At 37.0% G+C, this 26,483-nt stretch overlaps 1 protein-coding gene across 14 annotated transcripts in view; it reads left to right on the top strand.

Moving 5' to 3' along the window:
- Positions 1–26,483, top strand: part of GPHN (gephyrin) — a 791,686-nt gene that overhangs the window by 482,685 nt on the left and 282,518 nt on the right. For 8 of the 14 annotated variants that reach the window (XM_033187698.1, XM_033187697.1, XM_033187694.1 and 5 more), the window contains 2 exons: positions 17,642–17,708; positions 24,680–24,952. In XM_033187698.1, the coding sequence (XP_033043589.1) occupies positions 17,642–17,708; positions 24,680–24,952 (340 nt within the window). Of the gene's footprint in view, positions 1–17,641; positions 17,709–24,679; positions 24,953–26,205; positions 26,305–26,483 lie in introns of all 14 variants that reach the window. The other 6 variants (XM_033187683.1, XM_033187690.1, XM_033187695.1 and 3 more) reach the window with 1 other exon arrangement.

The following is a 26,483-nucleotide window of genomic DNA, read 5'->3' as shown; positions in this document are numbered from 1 at the left end:
CCTCATGTTCATTGCTAATATATATAGAAATACAATTAATTCTTGGATGTTGATTTTACATTCTACAACCTTGCTTAATTACTAGTACTATTAATTCTAGGAAGGCTTTTTCTATTTTTTGCTTTTTGTTTGTTTGTTGGTTTTGTTTTATTCTTTGGGATTTTCTGTATAGACAATCACATAATCTGCAAATAGGGGTAGTTTTACTTCTTTCTTTGTGATTTATATGCCTTTTATTCTTTTTCTGCCTGTTGCCCTAGCTAAAACTTCCAGTGCTATTTTGAATAGCTATGATGAAAATGGATATCCTTGCTTTTTTCCTGATCTTGGGGAGAAAGCACTCAGTGTTTCACTATTAAGTATGTTAGTTGTACATTTTTTATAAAAGCTCTTTTCAAACTAAAGAAGTCCATTCTCTAATTTCTACCTTTTTTGAGAGTTTTTATCATGGATCAGTGTTTACTTTTGTCCAATAAATTTTCTATGTTAATTGATATGATTGCATGATCTACTTTTTCTTCTTAGATTGTTAATATGATGGATATGTCGATTTATTTTCAAATATTGCACCAGTCTTGAATTCTTGGAGTAAACCCACTTGGTCCTAGTATATAGTTCTTTTTACTTATTCCTAACTTCGATTTGCTAATATTTTGGTAAGGATTTTTATATCTATATTCATAAGAGATACTGGTCTATATTTTTCTTTTTTATACTATCTTCACCTGATTTTGATATCAAGTTAATACTGGCTTCATAAAATGAGTTATGATATTCCCTCCACTTTTACTCTCTGAAAGAGTTTATGTAAAATATATATTAATTTTTCTTTGAATATTTCAGAGAATTTACTAGTGGAACCATGTGTCCTAGAGCTTTATTTTTCTAGAGTTTTTTTTTTTTTTTTTTACTATAAATTGAATTTTCTTAAAAGTTACAGGGCTATTTTATGTATGTTTAATGTGGTATTTTATGCTTTTTGAGAAATTTGTCCATCTCATCTGAGTTGTCTAATTTATATAGAGAGAGTTGCTCGTAGTATTCTCTTACTGTTATTTTCTTGTCTTGAGAGTCTGTAGTAATATGTCTGGTTCATTCCTGATATTGGTAATTTCCATCTTTTTCCAGTCTTGCTTAAGATATTTCCATTTTATTTAGCTTTTCAAAGAACGAGCTTTTTGTTTCATTGAATTTCTCTATTTTTCTGTTTGAAATTTCACTGTTATCTGCTCTTTGTTATTTCATTCCTTCTGCTTGTTTGGGGTTCATTTTGCTCTTTATCTAGTTCTTGAGTTGGGAGCTTGTTATTGATTTGAGACTTCTAATGTCAACTTTAGGAGCACTGATTTAGGTGCATTCCATGAATTTGATATGTTGTATTTGCACTTTTATTCATCTTAATGTATCTTTTTATTTTTTGAGATTTCTTTCTTTCTTTTTTTTTTTAAATCTATCTAACACTAGGTCTTATTTCTTTTATCAAACTTCATATGTGCCCATTAATCAACTTCTTATCTTTCCCTCCTCCCCACTACCCTTCCTGGCCCCTGGTAACAACCAATCTACTACCTATCCTCATGAGATTCACTTTTTTAGTCCCCACACTATGAGGGAAAACGTGCGACATTCTTCCTTCTGTGCTTGCCTTATTTCATTTAACATGACTTTTTGTTCCATTCATGTTCCTGCAAATGATAGGATTTCATTTTTTAATCACTGAATAATGTTCCATTGTATATGGATACTGCATTTTCTTTATCCATTTGAATGTTCACTGGTCCTTAGGTTGAATCCATATTTTGGCCATTATGAATAGTGCTGCAGTAAATGTGGGAGTGCAGATGTCTTTTCAATATATTGATTTCCTTCCTTTTGGATATATATCCAGCAGTGCAATTGCTGGATCATATGGTAATTCTATTTCTAGTTTTATGAGGAAATTCCATACTGCTCTCCATAGTGGCTCTACTAATTTACATTTCCACCAACAACGTACAAACGTTTCCTGCTTTCCAAATCCTTGCCAGCATGTGTTACTGCCTGTCTTTTTGATAAAAAGCCATTTTAACTGGAGTAAAATGATATCTAATTGTAGTTTTGGTTTGCATCTATCTGATGATTAGTGGTGTTGGCCACTTGAATGTCTTTTTTTGAGAAATGTCTATTCATATATTTTACTCATTTTTAATAGCATTATTTGTTGCTTTGTTGTTGTTTTTTTTCTGTCAAGCTATCTGAGCTCCTTAGATATTCTGGTTATTAATCCTTTGTCAGATAGGTAGTTTGAATATATTTTCTTCCATTCTGTGGGTTGTCTCTTTGCTTTCCTGATTGTGTCCTTTGCTGTGCAGAAGCTTTTTAGTTTTATATAACCCCATTTGTCTATTTTTGCTTTTGTTGCTTGTGGTTTTGAAGTCTTAGACAAAAATCTTTGCCTGGACAGATGTCCTGGAGCATTTCCTCAGTGTTTTCTTTTAGTAGTTTCATGTTTCAGGTCTTGGATTTATTTTGTCTTTATTTTGATTTGATTTTTGTGTATGGTAAAAGATAGGGGTCTAATTTCATTCCTGTGCAAGTGGATATCCAGTTTTCCCCGCATCATTAATTGAAGAGACAGGCCTTTCCCCATTTTGTGTTTTTGGTACCTTTGTGCTAATATGTCCCTCCCTAATAAGGGTGTGGAACTTTCAGGCATAACAAGAAAGGCATGTGAAAAAAACAATGTCTCCCAATTACAACTGAGGAAGTTGGAGAAATACCTGGTTACAGTCTGTGTCAGGATTCCTTGGATGATAACGGACCTTGAGGACAGCTGTCCGGGACAGGAGATTAACACTGAGAAGGCCACACCAGTGTCCAGGAGGAAGTCAATTTCCTGGCCCTCAATGGTTGTACATACCTGGTACTCAGTGAGGGTGATGACATGAGCTGGCGCTTGCCCCAGACACTCTCAGTCCTGTTGTTGGGTCATCTGGCTTGAGGCTTCTGGCCCAGAGAACCTTTTCCCTCTGGGGCAGTACGACTTCCAGTGATTGCCTTGGCATAGTGGACATGGGCAAGGGGGCGGCTTGTTTCTCATTGGACAATCTTTTAAAGTGTCCTTGCAAACCACACTGATAACAAGCCCTACTGGGTGATTGGCCTGCTCCATTTTCTGTCCTTTCTGAACCACTAAGATTTGTTTGTCTGAGGGTCATGACTAAGGCTGCAGCCTTTCTCTGATCTCACTTTTCCTTTTCAACCTATTCCTCTTGGTCCCTATTATAGAACACTGAGGTTGCCAGGTTTAATAATGCCTCCAGATTTTGTTCAGGGCCCAGGGCTTATTTTTGGAGCTTTCTCCTGATATCTGCAGCTGATTGGGTAATAAACTTATCTTTTAGGATCAATTGACCTTTAAGGGATTCGGGTGACAGGGGAGTATATTTTATTAAGGCCTTCTGTAGCCGCTAGAGGAAGGCGAAAGGATTTTCTTCCTTTCCCTGCGTTATGGTGGACATCATTGAATAATTCATGAACTTTTTCCTAATTCTCCTTAGTCCTTCTAGAACACAGGTCAGCAGATGTTTGTGGCTCCAGTCCCCATGGTCTGAGTCAAAGTCCCAGTGGGGATCCATACTGGGGACGGCTTGCTGACCAGTAGGGAATTTGGCCCTTTCCAGGTATCTCCAAACTCTCAGGCTGCAGCTAAAGCCGCATTCATTTCATTAAAGGCCAGGATTTGATTTAACAATAGCGTGGCATCTCTCCAAGTGAGATTGAAGGTTTGCCCTAGACCCTGTAGGACATCTATATACCTATCAGGATCATCTGAAAACTTTCCCACATTTACCTTGATCTACTTTGAATCAGAGAGGGAAACGCAAACATGTACCCGGGTTGGGCCAAATTCCCTTCCCTCTACAACTTGGAGGGACATAACCAATAGCCGGGTGGGGGGGGTTTTGTGGTCCTTTGGAGATTTCTTTGCTTGTTTCCTTCTGGGTGGGGGAGATTAGAAGATGCTTATCATTAATAGGAAGGGGAGCTGTAGGGAGTCTAGGATATGGAGATAAGCTGAGAAGTCCTCCTGTGGGATGTAAATTGCAAGCTTTGCGTAGTTGTGGATTCTCCTTCATTGAAAAGAAAGCTTGGACATAAGGTATTTCACACCATTTGCCTTCCCTCTTACAGAAAAGGTCAAGCTGCAGGATACTACTGTAATTTATACTTCCCTCAGGTAGCCATTTTCCCCATCCGAGAGAGAATATTAGGGCCAGGCCATAGTCCAGAAAAAAATAAGCCACTTCTTTTTCAGAGTTTGCATGTCAAATTGGTCCCAGTGGCTTAGGATGTATTTCAAGCATGAGCCTGTTGATGCCTGAGTGTTTTTTGTGTCAAAGAAAAAACCGCCCACGGTTTCAGTTTGTTTGCGCCCCCCCCCCCCCCGCCCTGCCCGCCCAAGAACCCACAATGGTCCCTGGACCCTGTTGATCAGAATAGTTGTGCTCACCAGCGCAACAGCAGATCCCCCTCTTGCCCAAGAACCCGCAATGGTCCCTGGACCCTGCTAACTGGAATAGTTGCACTCACCAAAGCAGCAGCAGAAACACTCATTTTCCTCCTAGACCAAAAAGAGGACTAAGGAAGGTCAGATTTAGTGGCCCTTACTGACACATTCTTGAAAACCTGCACCCGTGCCTTTCCTCTTAGACCACAAAGAGGACCAAGAAAAATCAGATTTAGTGGCCCTTACTGATGCATTCTCGAAAACCTGTTAGAGTCCTAAGCATTCTCCTGTTCGTACTGGGACCTTACCCTTGTCCTATAATGATGATATGCCCCAAAAATGGAGTGGAGGGCCATACCCTGAGGGAGAAAGGGATTTCCAGGGTTGGAAGAGTGATGCCTTTTGTCCTCACTTCTCATCATATGGATAGGAAGGATATCATTTCTGAGGCTCCCCATATCCTAGCTTCGGGAATAGCCTTTGTTAGGCCTGCTAATCTGAGGAGGGATCCTAAAATTCCAGATAGTCCCCCCCATGACGAGGCTTTGAGCAAAAATTATATCTTTCTGATTGGTGAGACTGACTGCCTAAAGAAAGAAACAGAGTCCCAAAATTTATACTAGAAATCATTCTTATAGGAGAAACTAGAAAAGCACCAGAAACAGGGAGTGGTTTTTAGAAGAGGGACTAGCCTTGGAGAAGAGAGGTGGGAGGAAGTTTGTACGATCCAGTAGGCAAGGGTCAGGATAGATAGGATAGATGGGCGAGTCTTGCTTCGGTGGCATGACTTTGAGAGTTCACTCATAGCTGTAGGGTCAACCAACTTTTTGTCGGGACCCCAGAGCTGAATGGCTTTCCTCTCCGTTGATCTTCAGCCCAGCCCGGAAGTCCAGGAAAAGCGGAAGCTGGTTCCAGGCAAACCAACACTCTCAACTCCGAAGAGTCGGGGGTTGTTAGTCCTTTCCCAGAAAGCCTGACACCCGTGTCTTTAGTCTGGCGGCCTTACTGGTCGCTTTTATCTGGCCGACAGGTGCCCAGTATTTAGCGCCTGAATTCTAAGGAAAAATAGGACAGAATAGCAAGCAAAAGGGGTCCAATGCTACTCACTGCTTGGCGATAGTCCCTTTATGGTCGCCAAGATGTGTCCAGAGTTGGTTCCTTCAGGTGGGTTCGTGGTCTCGCTGACTTCAAGAATGAAGCCACGGATCTTTGCAGTGAGTGTTATAGCTCTTAAAGGTGGCACAGACCCAAAGAGTGAGCAGCAGCAAGATTTGTTGTGAAGAGCAAAAGAACAAATCTTCCACAGTGTGGAAGGGGACCCAAGCGAGTTGCTGCTGCTGGCCGGAGGTGACCAGCTTTTAGTCCCTTATTTGTCACTCCCATCTCCTGCTGATTGTCCATTTTACAGAGCGCTGATTGGTCCGTTTTACAGAGCACTGATTGGTCCATTTTACAGAATGCTGATTGGTCCATTTTACAATCCTCTTGTAAGACTGAAAAATTCTCCAAGTCCCCAGTCAACCCAGGAAGTCCAGCTGGCTTCACCTTTCAATTAGAGAGCACCACACCACATTATAGTATTAGAGTATTCTGGGTTTGTCTGTCCATGTACTTAATTTGGATGTGGGTTTTATACCTTCCTTTTTTTTTTTTTTTTTTTTTTTTTTTTTTTGCTTGTAAATGTTGTTCATTCAGATTGAAGAACTCTGTTGAGCATTTCAAGATGGGTCTGGTTGTGATCAGTTCTCTTAGCTTATGTTCATCTGGGAAACATTTTATCTCTCTTTTATATTTGAAAGATAACTTTGCTGAATACAGTATTCTTGCATGGTCATTTTGTTGTTGTTTTGTTTTGAGCACTTTGAAAACATTGTTTTACTCCCTCCTGGTCTATATGATTTCCGTGGAGAAGTCTGTTGCCAAACAAGTCGGAGCTCCTTTATATGTTGCTTGCTTCTTTTCTCCTACTGCTTTTAGGATTCTCTCTTTATTCATGACCTTTGATTGATTATTATATGCCTAGGAGTAGTCTTATGTGGGTCCTATCCGTTTGGTGTTCTCTGACCTTCCTATACCTGGATATTTATATCCTTCTCAAGATTTGGAAAGTTTTATTATTATTTCTTTGAATAAGCTTTCTACCCCTTGCTCTTCCTCAACTCCCTCTTGAACATCCATAAAATAATTTCTAGATTTGTTGTTTTGAGGTAATTTTCTGTATCTTACAGGTGATCTTCATTGCTCTTTATGATTTTTGCTTTTTTCTTCTCTGTGTCTTTTCAGATAGCCTATCTTTGAGCTCACTGACTCTTTTCTCTGCTTGATCCATTCTACTGTTGAGAGCTTCTAATGAACTTTTCAGTTGAGCAAATATATATCTCAGTTCCAAGGTTAATGTTTGGTTTTTAATTATTTCAATCTGTTCCTTAAATTTCTGTGATAAATTTTTGAATTGCTTTTCTGTGTTATCTTGGAGATCACTGAGTTTTCTTAAAACTACTATTTTGAGTTCTTGGTTAGGGAGCTCACATATTGCTGTTTCATTAGAGCCAGTTACTGTTTCATTGCTTTGTCCACTTGGGAAGATCATAGTTTCCTGTTTACTATTGTTTCTTTTGGATATATGTACATGTCTTTGCACTGGAGGATTAGTTATATTTACTCCAGTGTTCTGTCTGGCTTGTTTTGCTTTTTTTGTGTTTGTTTTTTATCATCTTAACTTTTAGATTCAGGGGTACATGTACAGGTTTGTTACATGGGTATATCACATAATGCTGAGGTTTGTGGTACAAATGATCCCATCACCCAGGTAATGAGCATAGTACACAAAAGGTTGTTTTTCAGCCCTTGACCCCCTCCCTCTCTCTTGTACCTTGGTAGTCTGCAGTGTCTATTGTTCCCATCTTTATGTCCATGTGTACCAAATGTTTAGCTCCCACTTATAAGTGAGAACATGCAGTATGTGGTTTTCTGTCCCTGCACTAATTTGCTTATGATAATGGCCTCCAGGTACATCCATGTTGCTGCAGAGGACGTGATTTAATTCTTGTTTATGGCTGTATAGTATTCCACAGTGTGTATGTATCATATTTTCTTTATTCAATTCAGGATATATTTGATTCGAGGCTTTTTTTTTTTTTTTTTTTTTACCACTTCCCTATTTTCAGTCCTAGGTGACACATTATCTCCAGGTTCACCTAAGCTCTAGTAAATGATTAGAATGTTACCCTTCTTGGATAAGGAAGGTGAAATATGGTATATCCTTCCAGTGAAGGAAAGCTGGGCCAGTGTTTCATGCCCAGGGAGCCTGTGGGATGCACCTTCTACAGAATGGTGCTGCTGAACAGCCATCACAATTTAGCATCTCCTTTGGCTGAGTTTATGAGCAGTTTCCAGGGTCAGAGACTATAATCCCACCTCCTCCCTTTGTCTCTGCCTATCCTCAGATACATTTGTTTCTTCAGACACTTGTGATGCTTCCCATGGGTTAAGGGACAGGTCTCCTGCCAGAGAATGCAAAATGATGGGAAGCTGGCTGTTCACCTTGATCTCACTTTTCCAATGTTAAAACAGTAAGTTGGAGGAAAATTTTCTTCCTGTTTGGTGCAAGGCAGGATGGGGAGGAGGAACATCATGGATGTGGAAGTCTGATAGTCTTACTATCTGTTCGGAGTTTTTTTACTTCTTTCTGGCCCCAGGACCACATCTCATCCTCATATTTGAGTTCTGGGATATTTCTAGTGATAATCTCTGTGCTGTTCGTTTGCTTTTGGTTTCCTGTTGAGAGGAGTGAAACCAGCCTGCTTGTACATTGCCATTTTGAAACCAGAAGTCTCTGGTTTCTTGAGATTTCCTCCTTGATCCATAGATTTTTCAGAAGTTTATGATTTAGTTTCCAAGTGTATGGGAATTTTCCTATTATCTTTCTGTTATTGATTTCAACTTTGATTCCATTGTGGTCAGAGAAGATACTCTGTAATTTCAGTTATTTTAAATTTGTTTAGGTTTATTTTTATGGTCACAGATATATATTGTGACCATATATTGGTAAACAAAATGTGTATTATTCTGTCAGGTGGAGTGTTCTATCAATTCAATCCTGTTGATTTGTGTTGCTGAGTTCTTCTATATGCTTGCTGGTTTTCTGTCTAGTCATTCTATCATATACCATAAAAGTGACTCATATCCAACATATACAGAGAACTTCCAGATATTTACCCAATTTATGTGAAAACTTACATTCACACAAAAATCTACATGCAAATGTTTATAACAGCCTTATTCATAATTGCCAAAAGTTGGAATCAACCAAGATTTACTTCAATAGGTAAATGGATAAGCAAATTGTGCTGCATCCATACAATGGACTCTTATTCAGTAATAAAATGAAAATGAGCCATCAAGCCACTAAAAAAGACATCCTTACATGCATATTGCTAAATAAAACAAGCCAGTGTGAAAAGAATACATATTATGTGTTTCTAACTTTATGATATTGTAGTAAAAGTAAAATTATAAGAACAGTAAAATGATCAGTGGTTGCCCAGAGTTTTTGAAAAGAAAGATATAGGTGAATGGATAAAGCCCAACAGATTTTTTAGGGCAGTAACACTATTTGATATGATAGCAGTAACACTATTTGGTATGAAGTAGAAATACGGAAACACGACATCATACATTTGTCAAAACTCATAGAACTTTATCACAAAGAAGGCTTAATATATGTAAATTGCATTTGATGGATCCCAGAAAGCAATGAGGACTCTGCCAAGATAATTTATGTGCATTACAAAATAAATGAAACAACCTCATGGAAGGGGGTGGAGGGGAAAGGTACTGACCTAAATAACTCTGGATATGAGTGGAGTCTGTAAGACTAAAGGTAAAAGCAACTGCACATAAGCACTTTAGTTGATAAAGTTGTATCCCATGGAGGTATGGGCTAACAATTCTAATTTTAATATATATGTATACTAGAATTGAATAGTTAATAAATGGATGGCAGGTAGTGAGAGACAAGTTTCTCACTGTTGAAGTGGGAAATTACATATGTACAAGCAAGGGGAAGAGGCTAGAATGATCCAGGTGATCCTAGGTAATGTATTAGAGTTAGAGACATCAGTATGAATTCATATCTAGCTTTAACATAGATACAAATGGTTACGTACAGAAATATGTGTAATATATATGTACACAGGTTAGTTTACACACATATTCCTTTGCTCTGTCAGCAGAGAGGGTCCAAAAGAAATGATATACCAGTATGAAATGACATAATTAATGCTGAAATCTTAGTTTGTATTACCTTTTGGCAATAAAAGGAGCCTGGATTCCTTGGAGAAATGGCTGATTCTGAGACCAAGGCAGGAAATATACAAGATGAGCCTGTAAATCCAGAGTAAGGAAGAGCTCAAGAAAACAAACTACAACAAAAACACACATTGGCGGGTATATATTAAAGGGGCATAGGAGTCAGTTGACATCTCCCAGTGACCAAAGACGTAAAAACGTGAGCAACAAAATAAGCAGTATTTTATTATAATCCAAAGTATAACATAAATATCCATGAGTCCATGCTTATACAAATAACTTTTTGCATAAATTAATTCATGAGGGAGAAGAGACAAATGTCCTGTGCATAAGATTTCCAAATAATTTATATAGATGCTCCACCCTCAAGGAAGGGGCACATGACTCCTTACTGCTTAGGCATGGGCGACACACAGTGACTTCCTTCCAAAGAGTACAGAATTGGGGGCAGTTGGGGAAAAGTAACTTTGCTGTGGGGGGCACCTGACAAATACCTCAACTAAGAGATCAAAAACAATATCAACATTCATTAGTTAGATTGATAGCATATACTGGTGATATGATATAATAAAAATGACTCTATACCTCTATAGTCTTCTTCCAAAAATCCCATAACCCTAGTCTTATCTTCAGAAAATATCAGACAGACACCATAAGTGGACATTCTGCAAAAAAAAAAAAAAAATGACCAGCGCTTACCAAAGCTATCAAGGTCATCAAAAACAAGGAAAGCCTGAGCATCTATCACTGCCAAGAAAAGCATAAGGAGACATGACAGCTAAATGTAACTTGGTAATCTGAATGAGATCCTGAAACAGAAAGAGGGTGTTAAGTACAAAGTAAGAAGCATGAATAAACTGTGAGCTTTAGTTAATAATAATATGTCAATATTGGCTCACTAATTGCCACAAAGGTTCCATAATAATACAAGATGTTAAATGTAGGGGAAACATGGTACAGAGAATATGGGAACTCCCTATACTATCTTCTGCATTTTTCTGTAAATCCAAAATTGTTCTTAAAAATGAAGTCTATTTAATCAAATAATAATGAGATATTCTATACAACTACCAAGGAACAAATGATTTCAATATTATTTAAATTGTTCCTGAGAGCAGTAAAACGTAAACATTTCTCAATTCATGAGTCTGGGATAATCTTATTACAAAACTAGAAAATGGTAGTAGAAAAAAGGGAAGATGTAGGTTAATATTCATTATGAACATGGATGTGAAAACTTCAAAAATAAGATACTAACATATCAAATCTATAAGTATATTTTTAAAAGATACATCAGGATAAACATGGATTTATTTCAAGGACACAAAGATGGTTAACTGATCAACATGAATCACCACATTAACAGATTAAGGGAGAAAAGTCATATGACCTCAATTGATGCAGAAAAAGCATTTGTTAAAATTCCACACCTGTTTATGAATAATGACTCTTAGCAAGCAATAATTAGAAGGGAACTTCCTTAATTTGACAAAGCAAATATAGTTAATAATTAGATATTGTTAGTATTCTCTTTAAAGTTAGGAATAAGACAGAGTCCAAGTGTATTTCTGTCTAATATTGTACAAAGTTAAAGAAATAAATGATACAAGCATTGAAAAGGACAAGTAATCTCCCTTGATTACTACATGGAAATTATTTAAAAATCAGTAGTCTTTTAGAAGTAATGGAAGAGTTCATCAGCTTTGTTGGATAGAAGATCAGGATACATCAGTTGCTGTCCTATAAATCCAAGGCGTATTTTTTAAAGGGACCAAATTTCATGTTTACTGTTTATTTCATGATGTAGAGATTGTAACTGTAGCATAGTTTCTGAGCATTCCTCATTTCATCAAAATGGATGTAATAAATGTCCAAATGGTGAAGATACTGTATTAGGTGCTATACAATAGGTTCTATACAGAATCGACCCTCTAGATGTTTATAATTTTGGGGCACCCTACACTAGCAGATGGAAATACGCTAACTGCGGAACAGAAATAATAAGCCAATACATATATGAACAGTAAAGTGTTTAGATTTAAGTTTAAAATTACAAAGAAAGAGACAACTTTATCTCAACCTTTTTATTATGAAAACTTTAAAACATATGCCAAATTGAAAGAATTTTACAGTGAATACTTTAAGATTCTACTGTTAACATTTTATTGTAGTTGCTTTATCACTTATCTGTCATCTATTTGGCCAAAAGAAGTTAAAAAAGAAAAACACTGCCAACATCTAGCATTGTCAGGAGAAGCAGCAACAGTGTGTTGATGGGAATGTAAATTGGTACAAACACTATGGAAAATTACTTTTATACAGTAAAACTGCACATCTGCTTATTCCTGTGACTCATAAAATCTGCTTCTAGCTATATACCCTAGAACATTAGCTTTCAAATGTTTTTGACCATAAGCCACAGTAAGAAATGTACTTAACATTGTAATTCAATACCCACACATGTATGTGTATATATATATGTATATGTCTCTATGTATGTGGGTATGTATATATGCATATATTTGTACATAAACAATATGCACACACATACACAAAAGGCACAAACTTTTCTGTGTCAGTATTTATCCTAACTACCAGGAAAGCATTCTGATATTTTCTGTTCTGTTCTTTTTTAAAAAATGTGGCAACTGAAGTCAGTTTTTACTGCCCTATTAATTGGTCGTGACCTACAATTTGAAGAACACTGTACTAGAGAAAGCTTTGCACATATGTAATATTGTACAACATTGAAAATGAACTATAGCTATGCATATCAGCCTGGAGGAATCTCACAAACACAATGTTGAGTGAGAAAACCAAGTTGTATAAGAATATACACAGTGTGATTTCATTTGTATATAAATTTCAAAAGCATGCTAAAATGAAAATCTACTTAAACATATGTGGAAAAGTTTTTTTTTTTTTAAGTAAATGACTTATATAAGCACCACATGGATGAACCTTGAAAACATTATGTTAAGTAAAAGAAGCAAGTCACAAAAGGCGACATATTATATGTTTCCCTTTATATGAAATGTCTAGAAAAGGCAAATCTGTATGGACAGAAAACAGCTTAGTGAATGCCTAGGGCTGGGAGTTGCAAGAAAATGTGGAGTGACTGCTAATGGGTATGGGATTTTTTTTTTGGAGGGTGATGAAAATGTTATAAAATGGATTGCTGGGATGATTGTACAACTCTGAGAGTATACTTTTAAAACTATTTAACTGTATCTTTTAAATGGATAAATTGTATGGTATTTGAATTTTATATTGATAGAGCTGTTTTGCAAAAAAAAGTAAGAGAATGTTTGAAAATTCAGGATGATAGTTATTTGGAGAAGAAGGGACTTGAGATCAGGGCAAGGCACACAGTACTCTTTGAAGGTATCAGTGATAGTGTATTTCTTCACCTAGGTAGTAGGCACATCAGTGGGATTTTTATTGTTATTGTCTGTTTTATACACGTCATACTACCTTGTTGTATATTTAATATTTAACAGAAATTTTAAGAGAAGCACTATTTTTCATATTCTTCTATTCTCATGCCTATTGTGATCAAGTTTAACATAGAATATTGAACTTCTAGTGTAAATCTAAATTAGGACCAGTTTTCATCCAAATATGTCCTGTTTTTAAAACTTACTCTTTTTGTATTAAAATTTCCAAAAAAAAATAGAATAAAAAGGTAACTATCCCATTATATAGTCTGTGGGTCAGGATACACTTAGCTATAACCTGTACGCTTTTCTTCATCACCTTTGCAACCACCCTAATTCACCTGTTACATTTTTTGACATTATCTTAACTGTATTCCTTGCTTCTTGTCTTGCACCTCTCCAAACAATTTTCTACTTTGCAGCCAGAAATATCTGTTGCAAGTACACATATTAGTATGTTATTTCTCTGCTCAAAATTTTTTAGCAAAATCTCTCTCTCCACTGTAGAAAAAGTCTATGGATAAAGACTGAATTCCTTAAGATTACTTTCCAGGGCCTGTATAATTTGTCACTGCTGCTTTTTGCATCAGCTTCCACACACACTCGTTGTTGTTACCACACATATCAGGTTCTATTGTTAGATTCTAAGTACTTTGTACATGCCGTTTTCTCTGCCTTGAATGTTCTTCCTTCCCTCTTTACCTCTGTAACACCTACCAGTTATTCAGACAGAAGCTTAGATTTTTCCTTCCTTACAGAAGCCTTCTCTTAACTACTCCTGTCCTCCCTTACCTAAGACTAAAATGCCCTTCCTATTGTTCCTGAAGGACTTTTGCTTCATATACATTTACATTTATTTAAAATATGTTTTATATTTTATATACATAAACAAAAACAAGGCGCTATGTAACATGCTGAATCAGATACATGAGAGAAAATAAACGAAGAATCAGTCAACTTGTATTTAGTGTTTGTTATTATCAGACTTTCTTTTCTTTATATCTTCTGTCATCCCTTTTCAGTTCATCTTAGACTATTATTCCTGAAATAGTGCTTTGTAATGTTAGTAATAGAATCCATTAATCATCCCCAATGCCTTAAGAATACATTCTAGCTCTTTACAGTGAATTCATGACTTCTACTGTCTAATTCTAATGTACTTTTTAAGGAAAGATGGACCAAGTATTTATTTAATGCCTATTATGTACTAGAGTATACTGTACATTGTATTTCAAAGATTATGTTAATCCTTTTAACAACTCAGATTCTGGAAACTAAGGATTAAAGAATTTTAGTGATGAAGACAGGATTACACTAATAGTAAATAGTAGTACCAAAATTCAAGCACAGTTTATCACAGCAGTTCTCAAACTTTTCCATGGATTAGAGTCAACTAGAGAACTTGTTAAAATACAGATTACTGGACCCCACCCTCACAGTTTTTTATCCAATATATCAGCAACGGAGAGGAGGGGGTAGGGGTAGTATGGGAAATTTTGCCTTTCCAACAAATTCCTGTATGATTTATATGTTTCTGGTCCAGAGACCACAAATTGAAAAATACTAATCTATCAGACAGCAACATCTTTCCGCTAGTCCTTCTTACCTCACATTACTCCTCTATAAGTAAGCAAATGGATGCTTGCTGATGAGAGACAATACACTCAAAATGCACTTGGTACTTTTTTTAACTCTGTGCTTTTGCATTATTGTTTCCCTCCTCCTAAACTGCCCTTCTTTTTGGTTTTTGTTTTGTTTTGTTTTTTTGAGACGAAGTCACACTCTTGTCACCCAGGCTGCAGTTCAATGGCATAATCTTGGCTCATTGCAACCTCCACCTCCCAGATTCAAGCAATTCTCCTGCCTCAGCTTCCAGAGTAGCTAGAATTACAGGCACCAGCTACCACACCCAGCTAATTTTTTGTATTTTCAGAAGAGACAGGGTTTCACCATATTGTCCAGGCTGGTCTCAAACTCCTGACCTTGTGATCCTCCTGCCTCGGCCTCCCAAAGTGCTGGGATTACAGGTGTGAGCCACCACACTGGCCTACTTTTTTTTTTTAACCCATGGTACTTTATACCAATTTGTATTACTACTTACTATCTTGTGTTGTAGTTGTTTATATGCTTTAATGTTCTACATTTTACAATTATAAACTTCTTAAGCATTTGGGTTGCATGTATTCCATAATACTTAGTACAGATCTTTAGCTATTTGATGAATATTGGAATATGCTAAAACTTTGGAGCTTATAGGTTTTAAATTATTGAATGATATAATGTTTGTGAAAATACTTTATTAATCCTAAAGCATTATATAGAAGAGAAGTACTTTCTCCTTGCAGTGACTCTGGACATTCTGTAGGTGAAAAAGTATATCTCTAAATTAATTTTTAAACACTTCAAAGAGCTCAGGGAAATGAGAAAGAATAAATAAATCTCTGATCTCATGTTTTGCCAAAATAAAAGGCAAAAAAAATGGATGGGAAGTAACAAATGTAATCTCCTGGCTATATAGCAAAACCTTTAATTATATCACATATGCATACATAAACACACAGAAACATAGTGGTTTGGATGTAACTTTTGGTTATATTAGCACTGCTACTAGCATGTCAACCTAGAGCAAGTGAAGGATTATTGGAGACATAAAAAGCCTGGATTTGATTACCAAAAATTGGAATAAAAAGAATGAACTAAGTTTTCACTTGCCCCTAGCCTTCTAATGGAGGGAGTTACAACTTTCTTGGAAAATAAAATCCAACACATTTCATAATATGTGATAAAATTGTCACAGTGATGTCAGTAAGGATGAGTTCATGGACATTAGTAAACACAGGATGGGATGAACTTACTGTATAAAATTACAAAGATCCCAGAGCCATGTATTAATCAAATTCTTTGTACCCCAAATTATTTTTCCATATTTTGTAGGTAACTATATTTGTCTTTCCTTCATAGAAATGCTGGGAGAATAATATGCAGTAATTGTTATGATAATATTTCTAGTTTTTAGAAGGAAAGGTGCTACAAACTTCTGGATGTAGCTAATACTGTATTCTACAAGGGATTATTGTGCTCTTAGTTAAAATTCTAGATTTATTCAATAAATTGCTAGTTTTGCTTACATGAAAATAGAGAACTTAATATTGATGACATTCCAATCATATTACTGGTGATATAATCAATTAGCTATCATATTGACAAAAAAGTACAATGTAGCATTTTAGTTTGGAAAGAAAAACAAAATTCCCAAGTAAACAGGAACATATTAAGAACTATATAATTACCCAGTGCCATTTTGTCACTAAAGTACTTTATCCAATTCTGACTGCCAGAACTAAAACAGATTTTGAAGAAATATCATTAAGATTAAAGGTCAGAAAATAGCCTTAAAGTTTTTAATGAAACAATGAATAGTTTTTCTAGTAAGAAGAAGGCCAGCAGTAAACAGTTTTGTATATATGGCAAGTTGTAAATAAATGGCAATCTTCTCTTTCAGATCATAAATAGGACAAGAAGAAAAAGTAACAAAATATAGGACAGACAGTTTTAGGTTATTTCGGAGAAGAAGAGTGGTTAAAGAAAAACTCAAGATGCTTGGGGAAGAGTATTCTTACATTACTTTAAAAATACTGTAACATTTTAAAAATAGCATAATCTCTTTGTTTTCAAATTATGAAAATGAGATAATGTTACCAGATCAAAGTAACACAGCCAGTCAATGACAGCATAATTCCAGCTCTCATATGAAATCTAGGCCTTTGATCCTTGACTCCAGTCTTCCACTGCTTTTCCATTTTTTATGTTTCTTAACCAGTTAGTTTAAATGTGGCCTGGAAATTGACAATTATCTCTGAAAGACCTTTCTAACTTAAAATGCCTGCGATTATCAATGGGTCTATTAATGAATGAGCTCTCCAACCTCTTCCCTTCTGCCATTCACTTGTGAAAAACCTTGTTTTACTTTAAAACTTATAGACTTCCTGAGAAGCAAGAGCTCGAATCTAAATCTTAAGTGCTTTTTGTGTTAGACTTTTGAACATAAATAGCACTAAGCATTTTTAATGCACTATCTCAAACTCTTAAACAATTGTATAAAATATGAAGAAGCTGAAGTTAGACAAAATAGGCAATTAGACTTGGTCAGATTACTTAAAAGTAGGTAAATTATTCTGATTCCACATTCAGTACAGTTTTTCCAATTTGCCATACTGACCATAATGTAAAAACTTCAACCAGAATGCCTAATTTGTATAGCAAGCAGTGAATGTCTTAAGATAACAATTTTATTCCTAAAACAGTTGTTCATATGTAAAGTAAAATGATTGTTCTTTGTTGTTAATGTATTTAAACTGGGCATTCATTGCAATTTAGTATTCATCTACTTTCTCTTTTGTTTCAGGCCTGTATGTGGAATCAGAGGGAAAACGCTCATAATTAACCTGCCAGGTAGCAAGAAAGGATCTCAGGTAAATCACCTGGACATGTTAATGTTTTAGTGTAAGAGATTTTGACCAGCTGTGAAAGTTAGCCAGCCAAAAAGTTGGAGCACTCCACAAGACTGCCCTCACTTCTGATACCAGTTGCAGGATTTCCAAAGTCACTCTTGGGTTCAGTAATTCCATGGAAAGACATAGAACTCACTAAAAACTGTTACACTTACAGTTATGGTTTATTATGGGGAAAGGATACAGATTAAAATCAGCCAAGAGAAGAAGTGCATAAGACAATGTCCAGGAATACTACCAAACACAGAGCTTCCCTTGTCCACTCCCTGTAGAGTCATGAATGCTTTACTTTCCTGGCATTCGTGTATGATAATATACTTTTAATATTGCCAATCAGAGAAGCTCACCTGAGTTTTTGATGTCCAGAGGTTTTTGTTGTTGTTGTTGTTGTTGTTTGGGTTTGTTGTTGTTGTTGTTGTTGTTGTTGCAGTTAATCATATTTTGCCCATGTGAATGACCTTTAGTCTTTAGCGCTTCCCAGAGATTGGATTGATAGCATTAGTCTCCAGTATGTTCCAGAACTGACACCGTGTGGCCCAAAGTCCCCATCATAAGTCATACTGTTAGATTGTATGATGACCAAAGCCATCAGGTAAACAAAGACACTGCTGTCACACATGACATTCTGAGGACCTAGAGATCTCCTCCAACTAGTTAAGGGCAACTACTTTTACCCTCAGACTCTCTTAGGGTACTGTTAATTCTTCACTCTACAAGCTACCCCCTGGCCTTTGGCCAAGGCTTTTTTTATTGTACAGCAACACAGTCATGTTTGTCTGGGTATCTATATTTACTATGGCATTTATGTGACAGACACAGCAGTAGTATCAGTGTGAATATGCCTAAGATTTGGCTGAGGCAGTGTAGGGTATGGATAGATTTAGAGAAATAGCTAATCCATCCACTAAAGCCATTACATACATTTTCATAATTTTGTATAAATTTAATAATTTCTCACCTTAATCTACTACCAAAAATACTATTGATATGTTTGTACAGAACTGTATATCATAGAAATTAGCTGATGGTTACCTAAGTGCAGTTCTTCCTCAGGCCAGTCATTTTCTATTGACATTATATCCTGAGGAGGCTTAAATTGAATTTCCCAATACACTTAGCCATAACCTAAAAAATAAAAGTCAAAAGATACTGGCACATTCTTAGAGTCCTTCTCAGACATTAACAGACCAGAATGTCTCCCAGAATGATGCTAATCAGGTTTGCAGGCTTGTTGGATTCCAAAAATAGGAGTAGTCTCAGCAACATATGACCACTCTTTCAAGCATCTGTTACAGTTGAGCTAAGAAACAATATCATCTCTTGTTCTGAACCTCGTTGGAAATACCAATGCAGTATTATTTCCCTTGCTGCATAACCTATCCATTCATTCCTTTACCCTCAGCTACCATTCCTCCTTCTCTCTATTTATGCCCAAACTTTTCCACCTTTTAAAGAGTTGTAAGGTTTGGCCACTGTGCTAATTCAGATTGCCATTGGTGATACTAGTTTAGCAAGTTCCTCCTGCACAGTCTATTCCCATTCATATAGAGTAGGATTGTATCCTTTACTTTCATTTTAGCTAGCACAGATAACAATAACCAAGAGATTGTGTGTTTAGCTTCTTTCTTTATATTTTTCATCTCCTTATGCATCCAATGAGACAACTTTTTGGGAATTATCTCCATTAACTAATCACAGTACAGAAGCAATTTCATACTGTGGTTGACACTGTCTTCACTTAGTGATCAAAGGTTCGTCATCCCACACCCTCTCTTCACTTCCTAAGCCATTTATTTCAGTGAGTTAGGGTCTTCCTAGAAAATCTTATTTTTGACACCAACTGTAAGGAGTTTTAGCCAACTGCAAAAAATAGCAACCTACAAATGTCAAGTACTCTACAAAATTGCCCTCACTTCTAACCCTAATTGCAAATTCAGGAGATCCTAAAATGACCTTCAGGTTTAGTAATTTACTAGCATTCGTGGAACTCACTGAAGGCTGTTATACTCATGATTGTTCACGCAAGGAAAGAATACGGATTAAAGTCAGCCAAGGGAGGAAGTGCATAGGGCAGAGTCTAACAGAAGTAACAAATGAGGAACTTCTGTTGTTCTCTCTTTGGAGAAATGGACATATCACCCTTCTGGCATCAGTTTGTGATACCACACATGGAGTAATGCCAGCTGGGGATGCTTACCTGAGTCTTTGGTATCCAGAGCTTTTACTGGGACTCAAACACTTACTGCCAGTGTGGCTGACCTGGAATCTTTAATCCTAAAGTAGAGAGAAGCACTTGGGGGTCTTCCATGTAGAAAGTAGGGTCAGAAGGCTGAGCGCAGTGGCTCATGCCTGTAATCCCAGCACTTTGGGAGGCCGAGGCGGGCGGATCACGAGGTCAGGAGATCGAGACCACCCTGGCTAACACGGTGAAACCCCGTCTCTACTAAAAATACAAAAAATTAGCCGGGCATGGTGGTGGGCGCATGTAGTCCCAACTACTCGGGCAAGCCGAGATCATGCCACTGCACTCCAGCCTGGGCGACAGAGCGAGACTCCATCCCCTGCCCCCTACCCCGCAAAAAAAAAAAGAAAGTAGGGTCAGAAGGCCAAGAAAGGGAATATGAATATATATCCAATTCACTTAAGAACTTTTATGCAGGGGCAAAAACTTATGTCAAAGTAGTCACAAGATTGTTTAATAGACAGATGAATGAAACTCCATGTTTACTGCTGAACACCAAAGCTTTGTGTGAAATCTTGAATTAATGGGGAAAGAGGAAGGGTATCCTATACCTGTCTATTCTTTTCCTGATCCCTTCCCCTCATTCCTGAACTGCAGTCTAACATTGTTAGACTGTCTCTGGTGCCCAAAGTCCATAGGCAACAAAGACATTCCTATTAGGCATGAAATTCCAAGGACCTAGAGGTCACTCCCAGAAGCTGAGTGTAAAGACCAGACCTCTCCTCGGTCAAGGTTAAATTCTTTACTATACAATCTTTAACGAGTAAACTGATTGAGCCATACAAAGATAGGCCAAAAGATTAGGCATCTTTCCCGATATTATGTGACCCTCCAAAAATTTTTAAGATTTTTTTTTTTACATCTTAGATTTTAAGCTGTTACTTCAAATGTGAAAGAGAAAGACCTCCACCTATTCTGCAAATATATCTGGCCTTATGTTCTGGTTTTTAGGTTCTCACCTATTCTCTTTTGGTGATATATTATAGATAATAGTGAGCACCTCAGCAGCAGATTATATTAACTTTATGTAGTACTCTTTACAAGCTTATTTTATATTTTGCATGCTGTACGATGTTACCTAGCTACACTTTATGATGGTAGTTAGAACTTTAGCTCTCTGGACAAAATAATCTGGTTCTCACATGGGTTGTTAGTTCTACTGCCCTGCTCTAACTAAAAATATGATTTCCTGCCTTTTTTTAAACAACTTCAGTACCAATAAATCTTTATTTATTCATTGTATTTTCCCCAGAAAAGGAGAAGGGATAGGAAAAGAGTCAGCATGTGTGTTTAAAAAAAAAAATGATTAGAAGATGGGAAAAGAAGTAGACAGTATACAACATCAACCTTCAAATAAACATTCCCCAGTGGTGGGGTCACTGAAGCCCAAAGGGGCTCAGTCTCCTGCAGTTCAAGAATGAGGGGTCGGGATTAGGAAAAATGACAGACAGGTACAGGCTACCCTCCCTCCCCATAAATTCAAGATTTCGCACAAAGATTTGGTATCTAGCAGTAAACATAGAGTTTCATTTGTCTGTCTCCTATTAAACAACCTTGTGGCCACTTTGATGTAAGTTTCTTGCACCTGTGTAAAAGTTCCTGAATGCCTTGGATATCAACATTCATATTCCTTTACTTAGCCTCCTGAGCCCACTTTCTGCATTGAAGGCTCCAGTTGCTTCTCTCTACTTTTGGATTAAAGATTAAGTAGATTTGGCCAGGCGTTGGGGCTCACGTCTGTAATCCCAGCACTTTGGGAGGCCGAGACGGGCCAATCACAAGGTCAGAAGTTCAAGACCAGCCTGGCCAAGATGTTGAAACCCCATCTCTATTCAAAATACAAAAAATTTAGCCGGGCGTGGTGGTGGGCACCTGAAATCCCAGCTACTCAGGGTGCTGAGGCAGAGAATTGCTTGAACCTGGGAGATGGAGGTTGCAGTGAGCCGAGATGGCGCCATTGCACTCCAGCCTGGGCGACAGAGTGAGACTCCGTCTCAAAAAAAAAAAGATTAAGTAGATTTGACCCATCCAAAATACAACATTGTCTTCAGTGTTTGGCATGAATCACATCAAGAAATGGTCTTGACTCAGGAGGTTGGGAACAAGGAATGGAGGGCTCCTAGTTTCCTCAGGATTTTTGCATAAATCATTTAAGAGTTGTAGAAATAACCCAAGAAGTAAATGTGTATGTGTGTGAGTATGTAGGTTTTCTCTTGGGGAGGAAGGGATGGAAAAGAGGGTAGTATACAAGTTTTTAGAATATATTTATTTATTTATTTTTAGAGACAGAGTCTCACTGTGTCACCCTGGCTGAAATGCAGTTATACAATCATAGCTCACTGCAGTCTCAAACTCTTGGGCTTCTTTCCTACCTTTTCTGTCTTTCTCATAATGCATCTTTAAACTACCAAGTTGTATATTGAAATTTTACTTTTTAAAAAATGCAGTGCATGCTTTTCTCTTTTTTTAAGAGAATCTGAATCTGACCATCCATGCCTGTCCTCAATCTTTTTTTTATTATTTTTCCATAAGTTATTGGGGTACAGGTAGTATTTGGTTACATAAGTAAGTTCCTTAGTGGTGATTTGTGAGATCCTGGTGCACCCATCACCCGAGAAGTGTACATTGCACCGTATTTGTTGTCTTATCCCTCGCCCCCCACACTCTTTCCCATAAGTCCCCAAAGTTCATTGTGTCATTCCTATGCCTTTGCATCCTCATAGCTTAGCTCCTACATGTCAGTGAAAACATATGATGTTTGGTTTTCCATTTCTGAGTTACTTCACTTAGAATAATAGTCTGTAATCTCATCCAGGTCATTGCAAATGCTGTTAATTCATTCCTTTTTATGACTGAGTAGTATACTATGATGTATCATAGTTTATCCACTCATTGATTGATGGGCATTTGATCACGATTTTGCGATTGTGAATTACGCTGCTATAAACGTGTGTGCAAGTGTGTTTTTTGAATAATGACTTCTTTTCCTCTGGGTAGATACCCAGTAGTGGGATTGCTGGATCAAATGGTAGTTCTACTTTTAGTTCTTTGAGGAATCTCTGCAGTTTTCCATAGCTGTTTCACTAGTTTACATTCCCACCAACAGTGTAGAAGTGTTCCCTGTTTACCACATCCATGCCAACATCTACTGTTTTTTGATTATTTGATTATGGCCATTCTTGCAGGAGTAAGGTGGTATTGCATTGCAGTTTTGATTTGCATTTCCCTGATCATTAGTGATGTTGAACATTTTTTCATATGTTTGTTGGCCATTTGTATATCTTCTTTTGAGAATTGTCTGTTCATGTCATTAGCCCACTTTTTGATGGGACTGTTTGTTTGTTTTTTCTTGCTGATTTGTTTGAGTTCGTTGTAGATTCTGGAATTTAGTCCTTTGTCAGATGTGTAGATTGTGAAGATTACAAAACACTGCTGAAAGAAATCATAGACGACACAAACAAATGTAAACAGATGCCATGCTCATGGATTAGCAAGATCAAGATTGTGAAAATGACCGTACTGCCAAATGCAATTTTCAAATTCAATGCACTTCCCATCAAAATACCACCATCATCCTTCACAGAGTTAGGAAAAACAATTCTAAAATTCATGTGGCACCAAGAAAGAGCCCACATAGCCAAAGCAAGACTAAGCAAAAAGAACAAATCTGGAGGCATCACGTTACCTGATTTCAAACTACACTATAAGGCCACAGTCACCAAAACAGCATGGTACTGGTGTAAAAATAGGCACATAGATGAGTGGAACAGAATAGAGAACCCAGAAGCAAAATCAAAAACTTACAGCCAACTGATCTTCAACAAAGCAAACAAAAACATAAAGTAGGGAAAGGACACCCTTTTCAACAAGTGGTGCTGGGATAATTGGCTGGCCCTATGTAGGAGAATGAACTTGATCCTCAACTCTCACCTTATGCAAAAATCAACTCAAGATGGATTAAGGACTTAAACCTAAGACCTGAAACTATAAGAACTGTAGAAGATAACATTGGAAAAACACTTCTAGACATTGGCTTAAACAAGGGTTCATGCCGGGCGCGGTGGCTCAAGCCTGTAATCCCAGCACTTTGGGAGGCCGAGACGGGCGGATCACGAGGTCAGGAGATCGAGACCATCCTGGCTAACACGGTGAAACCCCGTCTCTACTAAAAATACAAAAACTAGCCGGGCGAGGTGGCGGGCGTCTGTAGTCCCAGCTACTCGGGAGGCTGAGGCGGGAGAATGGCGCAAACCCGGGAGGCAGAGCTTGCAGTGAGCTGAGATCCGGCCACTGCACTCCAGTCCGGGCAACAGAGCGAGACTCCGCCTCAAAAAAAAAAAAAAAAAAAAAAAACAAGGGTTCATGATCAAAAACCCAAAAGCAATCGCAATAAAAACAAAGATAAATAGCTAGGACCTAATTAAACTAAGGAGCTTTTGCATGGCAAAAGGAACAGTCAGCAGAGTGTATGTTTCTGTAGCACTGTAGTTCCTTAGCTTATAGAGAATACTGTAATATATGTTATGCTTACTTCATGGCATATTGCTAAGACAATGTTTTACATATGATTCATTCTTGAGATTGATGGAGGGAAATGCAGATCCAAAATCACAAAACAATTTGATTGCCACCATCTTATATAATTACAAAAGTGCTTCATCTTAATTTTTTTTCTTTCTCTTGCATACAGGAATGCTTTCAATTCATACTGCCAGCTCTACCTCATGCCATTGACCTTTTACGTGATGCTATTGTAAAAGTAAAGGAGGTGCATGATGAACTTGAAGATTTGCCTTCCCCACCACCCCCTCTTTCCCCTCCTCCTACTACCAGCCCCCATAAACAGACAGAAGACAAAGGGGTTCAATGTGAGGAAGAGGAAGAAGAGAAGAAAGACAGTGGTGTTGCTTCAACAGAAGATAGTTCCTCATCACATATAACTGCAGCAGCCATTGCTGCCAAGGTAAGCCTGATGAGAGATACTCAAGAGGCCTAAAGGACCCACAGGTAAATGTACTGGTTTCATCTGTTTTCCATCACATCCCTCCCTACATTTAATACTTCTTCAGACAACCCTAAAAAAAATAACTGGGATGTCCATGACACTTCACTACTATGTTTCCTTCTTGATAGAGATTCCTTGAAGGCACTGAAGTTTATTCTGAGTTCTGAGGCATTACTGATGAGCTGTTGCCTATTGAAGTAATAGCTACAATGATATACAATGTGACATTTTAGAACTCTTTGGAGATGTCGTTTTTGTGGACATATTAAATATATAATTATATATTCAAAATATCAAAATTTCACATATTCTTGAAGGAACAGCAAACTGAAGGTAAAAGACCTTAGATGATTCAAGAAATGAGTTGGGAAAGATTAATAAAGATTTTTAAAGGGACAAAGCTTTTCAGCAATTGTTGAATTTTTCTTAACTAATAACTTATTCAAATATTGCTTGACACAAATGACCCTAGTGGCAAAGATAGGAAATGGATATATTTGCATGTTTAATTTAATAAAGTAATAAATATTATTAGGACAATACCAAAGTATTACAAATTCTCTTTGGGCAACTCCATGGGTAAATATACTACCTTGAGTTACTTGAGTAAATTTAACTGTCTTAAAGTTATAGAACATAGTTTATTCTTCATACCTACTAAAATCCAGCTAGTATGCCTTAATATCTTCAGAAAGTAACATATCAATTCTGGAGATTATGATTTTTCATTAAGAGCATAAAGATTGAAAATTTAATTGCTATATGAAGTAATTCTCAGAGTTTTATGGATTATCCAGTTATTTTGGCTATGAGCATAGTGAGGTATTTTTTTAACAACATATAGATTAGAATCATCGAGAAATCCTTTTGAAGTATCCATTCAGTGACCCAGTAATTAAGGCTAGTAAGTATTTAAGTTTTGTGTGTTTTTTTAATGAAACTAATTGGTGAAATAGGTGCATTTTTAAATCATTATATATTCTTTTTCCTTTACTCTGAATTAAAAGAGTAAGAAGTGCCATAAGTTTCAATCTTAGGAGAGAAGCTTATGGCATTTAAAATCTAAGCTGATTCTGTCATTCTACATTTGGAAAATGTTAGCATTTCATTTTTCCATTTGTTTTTACCTTTTTTCCTTTTTAGTCATTTTGTTTGTATAGTTTCATGTTTTCCTGTCACTATATTCATAGTTGTTATGTGTTGTGCATTAGAAGCATCCATTCTACACCAGTCCTGCTGTTGTCATGGCACACGGTGAACAGCCCATCCCTGGTCTCATCAATTATTCCCATCATTCAACAGATGAACGGGTAAGACAAGAGGCTTTTGCATTAATGATTTTCCAAATATGTATTCTACTTCCTCTCCTTGGAGATAGGCTGTAACATATGGAAGATGTGTTGTTTTATTCTGATGGATTTTCAGCATTGCTTTCTTGTGAAAGTGTAAGTGCCATTGAGTATATCCATCAAGGAATTTAATAGAGTTT

Source organism: Trachypithecus francoisi, unplaced genomic scaffold, assembly GCF_009764315.1.
Source record: "Trachypithecus francoisi isolate TF-2019V2 unplaced genomic scaffold, Tfra_2.0 Lachesis_group3, whole genome shotgun sequence".
In the NCBI taxonomy this organism is placed as follows: domain Eukaryota; kingdom Metazoa; phylum Chordata; class Mammalia; order Primates; family Cercopithecidae; genus Trachypithecus; species Trachypithecus francoisi.
Note: the sequence above shows the minus strand (reverse complement) of the source record. Positions and strands in the feature narration are given on the sequence as shown.